The 9,797-nt window shown below is 31.6% G+C and overlaps 2 protein-coding genes across 4 annotated transcripts in view; one reads left to right on the top strand and one right to left on the bottom strand.

The window, feature by feature from the left end:
- LOC125826461 (60S ribosomal protein L13-1) overlaps nt 1-9,797 on the top strand; it is a 196,701-nt gene that overhangs the window by 84,317 nt on the left and 102,587 nt on the right. The gene's annotated exons all lie outside the window — the stretch shown is intronic.
- Nucleotides 3,119-7,425, bottom strand: LOC125826363 (putative disease resistance protein RGA1). The gene is made up of 3 exons (XM_049505669.1): nt 6,999-7,425; nt 4,791-6,263; nt 3,119-4,191 (listed from the first exon to the last, which is right to left on the bottom strand). Exons 1-3 carry the CDS (start codon nt 7,423-7,425, stop codon nt 3,119-3,121), a joined length of 2,973 nt encoding a protein of 990 aa, XP_049361626.1.

Here is a 9,797-nt window from a genome sequence, read left to right as displayed (position 1 = left end):
TTTTAATTTCAATTACCATAGAGAATTCACATTAGCAAATTTGAACCAAAATAGCCGTGCATGTACAAGGAAGAAAACGATTTAAGATTTGAGATAAATTTTTTTTTTTTTTAATTTAAGTAATTTCATAACAGTTTTTAAAGTAGAATAGTATACGCAGATTTTTATCATTGATATATTATATGCTTAAATGTTTAGCATTTATTCTTATGTTCGAACCTAAAACAAGAATTTATAGTTGTAGTTCTTATGCTTAATAACATATTAGTTCTATCTTTTATTTATTAATATTGTAAGATTTTCTTTCTTGGTACAATATATATATATATATTGTTTGTTTGTGAAAAATTGTATCTTGTATGAAGCACAAATAAGGTCATGATGTAACATCTATGTGGCATATAAAATAATTTATCTTAAATCTCTTTTTTTTTTGAGATTTTTTCTTATTTTTTCATCATACAATTTGTTAAATAATTAAAATTAATTCTACCGCATAAATTACATTTAATTATATCTCATGAGTTATAAAAACTCTCCAATTATTTGAGATTTTCTATTTGAATAACATGTCCTTTTCTTTTTTATTTTTCAATGCATAATCTCCTAATTAAATGGTCTTAAAAAAAGCCTCAAAAATAAATGTTGAACTAAAGTCCACATATAGTCTTCCTTTACATATGCGGTTTTTATTTACATTTCATTTTTTATCTTTAACTTTGTAATTAATAAATCAAAGAGCCTTCTTTATTACTATTCATTAGATATAAAAGAATTTGAAGTTGGTGTGGTGAAGAAATTTATATACATTTCATATTTTATCGTTTTAACTTTAATTTGTAATTAATGTTTTTGTTAGCTATGATTTGTTTTTGCCCTCCTTTTTCAGATTTAATATGTTTCCATGTATGTGTAAATTAGTTTTAATGTGTAAAATTTTGTGCTTGACTAGACTTTTTTATCAGTGCAAAATTGGAGAATTTGGAACTTACAATCCTTTTTTATTTGACAATTGTTATAAATTATTCGTTTGGTATAAAAATAAGGTAGAATATCTAGGATCAAAGGTTGAAACTAAATGTATAATTTACTTAAGTATAAATTTAGGTTGGACTATAATTTTAAAATAACTTTGTCCACAAACCAAATGATTCTTTATGGAATATGATGGGAGCAGGATATATGGATTCAATTTCCTTCTTTAAAGGGCCTTTCACAATACAAGTTAGCTTATGCGTGATAGTTTGAAGTATCAAATGATTTTATAAAAATAACTACAACCACAAGCTATTATTGTGATCACTAAATCTACAACTTTTTTCCATTAACATAACTTTACCAGTTGTTATATCAATTTTTGGACTTCCATTTTTTTAATGTATATATTTCTATGAATATATTAGCTTTTTATGATTTTATTTAAAAATGACAATTAATTCTTTTCATCCGTTGCTAGCCTTCCTCCAATTGCTACTTTTAATTTTAAGATTGCTTTTTCTCGACTAAAATTCTCTAATTCTTTTGAGACTAAATTTGCCTCTTTTATGAATAATACAAATTACCTCTAAATATATTAACTAAATAATGGTTATTATTTTTAATAATTAAAATATTTGTGGACAAAATATATGTAGCAAGGACAGTCTACGAGACTAATGTTACATATTCATTTTTCCTCTGATATGAAGGTATAGCTTTTTTTTCGTATGAGATGATTTTTTCGCGATAACTTTGTGACATTTTTATTCTTTCTTTTATATGCATTTTTTATACGTTTGATCAGTTCATTTTTATATTTTGCATAAGTATATCTTAAATTTTATATTCTAATTGTAATTTTTCATCAATTAAATTTAAAAAGACCGCTCGTAGCGTGGACAATTTCACTAATTATTCTTATAAACTAGGAAAATAAATTAGTTTTACCCTCCCTTTTTTTTTTATCAGATAGATCCTTATTGTTGGTTCATTAACTTATTTTTACCTCCCAAAACTAACATTTTCATATCTAATTAAACCATATACTTCAAAATAATCTTTTGTTTCGTTGAGTTGGAAATGCATATGAAGAGGGGGAAATCCTCCTTATTGCTTTAACACTTTGTTTGGATAGTTATTATGCATTGTTTCATAATTGTATCATATCGTATTGTACATTGTTATAGTATATAGTACTGTATTGTTTTAAGAAATACAACATTTGGATAGATTGTATCGTTCTCCGTCGTTACATAATATCACACATTCGTAATTTGAAGAATAAACCTACAAAAAAAGTAGACTACTGGGTAGAGTTACTATGAAAAGGTAGAGTAAACGATGAAATATAATTATTAAATAATAAATAAAGACAAAATAAGAAGAAAATATTAATGTAATGGCGCGATCACACCAAACCGATCGTTACATAAAAGGGTCTTTTTGTCGTTACCTAACGATGAATTTAAACGACACGATACAATAGAATTTAAGTAACAATCAAACAAACATGGTATACAATACAATACAACGGGTAACAACCATCCAAACAAGGTGTAATTGTTTTCTCATGACCAGAACTTTTAATACTCAATTTTATTGATCTACTAAAAAGTGGATAAAAATTAACTTATATGCATATGTCTTTCTACCAAATTAATAGATGCACGTCATGTATTTGTACATAACTTTCAATATTAGTGATTATTAATTAATATTTATTCTCATTTCATTAAATTGTTTATCCATCATAAACTTTATTTAATATAAACATCGAGTGTAATGCGAGCTACATGGTGCACGACAGTTTTGATCAAGTTAGAAATGGAATTCCCACTTTTGAAGGTGATCAAAGTGATATAACAGAAAAATTGTCTTTCTTACTATTTGGACCAAAAATCACAATATTACATCCAATGGCAGGAATGTAACATGTGTGGGAGCCCCTTGGGTAGGGAGGTCACCTTTGTTAGGCAGCGCTGTGGGACTTCCTGGTGCGAATCCGAATTTAGTCGGACTCCAATGTGGGTACAGGACATCGGATGAGAAACCAAAAAAAAAAAAAAACATGTGTGGGAGACTCGCAAACAAAGAACCCAAGAAACAATTAAAATAGTAACACTTACGATTACATATAAGACTAACTAATATACAGATACGGAATGCGAGCAATTTTGTGCCAGTCTTCTCCTATACCCTTCTCACACCGCTTTTCCACTTCTGGACAGTCACTAATTTTCAATCTTGTCAGGGCTTTTAGGTTCTGCAATCCCTCGGGTAAACATTTTAGTGTCTTACAGCAATAAACAGATAACTCTGTTAGTGAAGTTAATCCTTTCATCCCTTCCTCGGGGAATTTCTCTAGTGCGTCACAACATTGAATTTGCAGACACTTCAAAGCACTGAGACAACCAAGGCTGGTAGGCAGCTCTTTCAGATTCATAAAGAAAGAGATAGTCAAGTACTTGAGATCTGCAAGGCTTTTGAACATCTCTTCTGGGAGCGAAGTAGATTTGTTACTGCTAATGCAGAGGGAAGTAAGTGTGCTAAGATTAGATATGGACATGAAACTTGCTGCATCTACCTCGTCCCCATTAACTTTCAATCCTTTGACAGAAGAAAGGGTTGGAAAAACAAACACAGGGCACCAGTAAATCGATATCTCTTCAAGCACATGAAATTGCTCTTCTCCTTCCTTTTTCAGCAATCCTTTCAGATTACGAAAATTGAATAAACAAAGTTCTCTCAGAGATGGAAACCTTATTCTTGTGGGGAATCCAGAATCAACATCAATATCCTCTTCTTCAACATACTCCACCTCCGCAGACCCCTTGTGTAACACTAGACTTTCTAGACAAGGCAGCTCACCAAAGGGTGGTAAGAAAGAGCAGTTTTCACATCCTCTAATTGTAATAGAGACAACATTTCTCAAAACTGAGTGATTCATCCACTCTGGGAGACGGAATCCTCTGAAGCCAATGATTTCTAAAGATTTCAGATTGGGGTGTGGTTTGAGGGCTTCAAGCACTTTAACTTCTTCTGATTCATCTCTATGTGGTTCATCATCATCCCAACTCATGCTTAAAGAATGCAGATTCATTTTTCCAGATAAGTTGGCTTCTTTTGCCTCCGTATCCTTCTTCACTCTCTCAAGATGTGTAATTTTAATTTTGCCATAGAGATTCGGGTTTCGTAGTTCAACAAGTTGAAAACCTTTCCTCGCCCACAACTAAAGAAAGGGTCGTATAAACAAACATAGGGCAATCTGAAATCGTCATCTCTTCAAGCACAGGGAAATGCTCTTCTCCTTCATTTTTCAGCAATCCTTTCAGATTACAAAATTTGCCTATACTAAGTTTTCTCAGGGATGGAAACCATTTTCTTGTGGGGAATCCTGAATGAACATCTGCCTCTTCAACATACTCCGCAGACCCCTTCCATAACTCTAGACTTTCTAGACAAGGCAGCTCACCAAAGGGTGGTAAGCATGAGCAGTTTTCGCAACCTTCAAATTACAATCGAGACAACATTTATCAAAACTGATTGATTTATCCAGTCTGGGAAACGGAATCCTCTAAAGCCTATGATTGTTAAAGAAGTTAGATTGGGGTGTGGTTTGAGGGCTTCAAGCACTTTAACTTCTTCTGATTCATATCTATGCGGTTGTTTCCAAATCAAGCTTAAAGAGTGCAGATTCCCTTTTGCAGATAAATTGGCTTCGTTTGCATCCTTATCATTCTTCACTCTCTCAAGATGTTTGATTGAAATTGAGCCATAGAGATTCAGGTTTCCTAGTTCACTTAGTTGAGAACCTTCCTTCTCACCCACAGCAAAGAAATCTAGAGTCTTCAGGCATGTCAAAGATCCAAACCTTGGTGGCATAAAAGTCAATCTATAGCAATTCTCAAGTAAAAGATTTCGGAGACTACCAAGTTGACTTGTTTGTTTTGGCAAACAACAAAGTGACTGGAAATTATATAGATCAAGAGTCTGCAGATTTTGAAGCTTGCATAGCTCCTTTGGAAGACTACGCATATTCCAATTGCCAGACAGGTTCAAGTATCTTAAATGTACTAGATCTCCAATGGAAGACGGTAACTGCTTGAGTCCCAAGTCACTCAGATTAAGCACCCTCAACGAGACAAACTTTTGCAAGAGAGAAGGAGAGTAAGAAGACACCAATTCAGCGAAACCAATGGACATCATATGTGAGTAACTTTCTACATTTATTTCTCGGATATTGCTGCTTGATGTGCTTGCAGAAAACAGAGATGTAGCCAAATCATGGGTGAGATCATGCATCTTGAAATAAGTTTTACCAGATTTAACTTCAATCTCTTGGAAGACAGACCTCAAGCATAATTTGTTCCATACTTCATTACCATCATCCTCTAACTCCTTTCCTTTTGATAAAAGAAAACCGTGTGCCATCCAGAGAGAGATTAGCTTTTCTTTTTCCATTTTGGTGTCCTTTGGGAATACTGCACAATATGCAAAGCATTGTCTCAAATCAAGTGGAAGGTGATGATAACTCAGCCTGAGGACAGGCAAAATAGTACTTTCATGTTGAGGCAAATTCCAAATCTCACTATCCCTTACATGTTCCCATTCTCTTTCTTTTCTCTCGAAGCGCAAAAGACCTCCAAGAGTCTTGGCTGCTAGAGGCACACCACCACATTTTTTCACAATCTCCTTTCCCATAGACACGAAGTTGGGATTTATTTCTTCTTGGTGTCCAAATGCACGTTGCATGAACAACAATGAACAATCTTCTTGAGACAGATGTGACAATTCATATGGTTGCAATGTTCCCATAATTGATCCAACCTTTTCGAGACGAGTAGTGATTAGAACAGAAGCGCCACTTGCTCCAACCTTCAAGACTGCTCTTAAATTATCCCACTTCTGTTGATCATCATTCCAAACATCATCTAAGACAAGCAAGTATCGTTTTCCATTCAGCAGCTCCTGAAGCTTCTTTTGAAGTGGATCCAAGTCCATGTCACTGTGTGACTTTCCTTCAATAGATTCTACAATTGCCTTTATCAACCTCTTCTCATCAAAATCATCCGAGACACAAATCCATATTTTGGGATAGAAATGCTCAGTTACTCTCTGATCATTGAAGACCATTTGGGCAAGAGTCGTCTTTCCTAGTCCTCCCATACCAAGTATTGGGAGGACTGAAATTTTTTGGGAATCACGAACATTGTTTATGAGGATTTTCACTATCTCATTTTCCTCTTTGTCCCTTCCATAAACTTGTGGTTCAATTAATACAGAACCTGGTGCAAGCAATATCAACATGAGAATATTGTTACATTCATTCTCATTAGGAGTCAGCAGAAAATAGAGAATATATTTGCACAATATACTATTGGAAATACTTTAAATATACCTATTGTTATACTTTTGGTCCAAATATATCTCTCCCAGTCCAAATATACCCCACCTCTTTATTCTTTGGCACAAATTTTCCCTTAATCTTGACGGAAAGACGTGACAAGCACATAATCAAATAATTCACCCCCAATGCTTTTTGGTTGCTCCTCCATATCATGATTTGAATTTGGAATTTGGTAGTGTTATTAGAGGATGATATTGTCACTCACTCTCTTCCAGCTTAATATAAGTTTCTATTCTATTTGTAGTTTTATCATATCTGATCATTTTCCATTATGGTACCTTGATATTATTTTGCTGAACTTTTTACTTTAAGGAAAGAAATGAACGATCGATTACCATGCTCCAACTTTATCCCCTATATTTCACTCTGAAAGAAATCCAGCGTAATCACTAACAAGGAGAAACATGCCTAATCATTTTTTTTCTTTGTTAGGCAAAATTTACATTCAGCTGTTAGGTTTGACAAATTTGTGCCAAAGTATAATACGAGAGGTATATTTAAACTATTTACGATAGTACATGAGTATATTTGACCCTTCTCCAAATTTGATAATTGCCAAAAATATGAATGTAAACTAAGCTGTTAGGTTGTAATACTAATTTAAGATGATTACCTGTTTCCCGTCTAACAGATTGTCTCGCTATAATATTTTCGTGCAAATGAAAATTCTTTCTTTCCTCAGCAATTGCATTTAGTCTTTGCATCACTTGGTCCATCCTTTTCCCAACCTTGTGACGGAAAGGGATAACCTTTGGATGATAACGGCCATATGCAGACTGGGAGAATCGTGTGGCCTTAGTTTTATATTCATCCAAGATGTCATCGACTTCATATGTAGCAGCGTTGAGTTTTTGCAACCAATTTTCAAGTGGCTTGTCGTTGAATTGCTTCTCCTGAGCATCTTCAAGGACGGATTGGATTGTAGAAAAGATGCTTGAAAGCTTTTGGAACTCATTTTGAAAACCAAAAAGCAATACAAGTTCCCCTTTGAGGAAAGAAGTGAGATTGTCTAGCACAACTTGAAGGAAAGTTTCAGCCATATTGAGGGAGTCTAGCTAGAGTGGGAATTCAATATTAAGAATATTAGATATGTGGTGGCTATTGGAATGAAATAGAAAGCTTGACTTGATGTAGGGGGTGTCGACTTGTAATAAATACAAACTCAATAATTTCACTTAGGGCCTGTTTGGAAGGACACCCTGGTAATTGGATTTGGTGTAATTACATTGTCTTTGTCCTGTTTGGAAGGACAGGTAATTACTTGGTCTGCAGATAATTGGTGTAATTGGCAGGGGTAATTACACTCTACAATTTAGAGGCAGGCTGTGAATTGTTGGTAATTACATGGTGTAATTACCACCTGATTATTTTTTAATTTCTTTTTTTTATTTATATTTTAATTTTTTTGTTTTAATTTTTTTTACTTCTATTATTTTAAGTTTTTTTTTTAATTTTATTATTCTAAAAATTTGTAAAAGTTTATTTTTTATTTTATATTATTATATTTCATTTTCTTCTTATTCTCAACCTTACTTTACGTGATTCTATGTAATTTTTTCGTATTATCTATTTCTTTATGCCATGCTTATTTTCTCATTAGCATAATTTTATTATATTCTAATTTTAAATTAAAATACAATTTATTGTTAAGTAAGTTATAGACTTACGTTTTCTTTATTAAGAAAAACTAAAACAAATCATATTTATTGCTATGTTGAAATTTGTTATAAGAGTATTATGTTAAAATTTTTGTTTTGAATTTATAACTTATGTTATATTTTCAGTTTCATTTGTTTTAGTAATATTGAATCTACATTGCACGTCATTTTTTAATTAGAGTTGATAAATTATATTTTTGTCAAACATTTAATAATTTATGACATTTTATTTATATATTATTCTTTTTATCAAACATGCATTTCACGATGTTCGTAGAAACTTCATACTTTTAGTTGTTACGATCGATTCAATTGAAATATATTAATTTGAAAAAATATAAATCAATTATTTTTTCATAATATTAGTTACAGAAAATATATTTATTAATTAATATATTTTCAAAAAAGAATACATATCTTAAATATTTAATTTAATGTCATTTATAAAGTTTCTTATTTGTCTAGTATAAATTTTAAATAATTAATTTTTATTTTAAAAATTTATGATTGCAATTGTGCATCCAAACAAAACATGTGTAATTACACTGTGGCATCCAAACAGGACATGTGTAATTACAGTGTAATTACACTGTGACAACCAAATAGGTCAATGTAATTACTAGACAGTGTAATTACTAGGCTGGTAATTACACCAATTCCAATTACCAGGTGGCTTTCCAAACAGATCCTTATGGAATCTCAATTATAGGCAGGGATGACAACGGGTAAGGGCAGAGTGGGCTTAAGATTTTAGGGTGGGGCGATTTGAAAATAGAAAATTTTATTATGTAGGGTAGGTTTAGTCTTTGTGGGTTAAGGTTGAATCTGTCCCGCTCCATTGTCATCTCTAGTCATACTTTATTTATTGTCATTGCAAAATTTGATATTAAGATTACTTTATAGAGGCAAACTAGTTTAAATATCTATTATAAGAATTTTAATTAAATTAATAGGTATATATATTTAATTTTTTTCAATCAATTTTCCTTCTTTTATTCTAATCATGCAAAATAATACATAAAATAATATATAAAATATAGAATAATAATATATAAATGTGAAATAAAATAGTTTTTGTAATATAAAATTAAAATAAATCTTAAATCAAATTTAACCAAACTTATGAGTTATGATAATTAATTAATAAGAGATATATCGGTAAATATGTGTATATGGAAGTGATATTTTGGTCTTGAAAAGTAATTTTCTGCTACTACTTCCCTTTTAAAGAATTTTTAGCTTCTTCCCAACGGCAAAAAAACTGCGCTCCCATTTAAAAGTATTTTTACTGATTTGCCAAACGCCTTAATTTTCAAATAAATATCTTTTACCTCCCAACAACAATGTCAAACAGGTTCTCAGAGTCAGACGTGCCTTACATAGTTAAATCTTTTTTAGATGGAATATTCTATCATAACCCTAAAATTATGTAATCTAACATCAAGTTCCATGTAATTCCTCCCAAAGTCCTAATTACTTAACTGGCTAAAATGGATTTATTTAAAGTTTATAGTAGCTAATATTGGCCGCTAATTGAGTTGTTTTTTCATATGATTTTGATCCAATATCAAATCAAATAGATCAACTATAATTTGATTGACCATTTAAGAATTTACTCTTGAAGTTCCCCACAGCTTAAATTGCAAATGGAAACAAATGATTATAGCTAAACAAAAGCTATACTATTGAGTACTCTCTCCATTTCTTTATAATACTACTACGTTGTTTGGACATGATTTGAAATGATTGATTTA

The sequence above is a fragment of the Solanum verrucosum genome, unplaced genomic scaffold (genome assembly GCF_900185275.1).
Source record: "Solanum verrucosum unplaced genomic scaffold, falcon-dt-bn FXZP01000060.1, whole genome shotgun sequence".
In the NCBI taxonomy this organism is placed as follows: Eukaryota; Viridiplantae; Streptophyta; class Magnoliopsida; order Solanales; family Solanaceae; genus Solanum; species Solanum verrucosum.
This window is presented reverse-complemented; position numbering and strand designations above follow the sequence as displayed.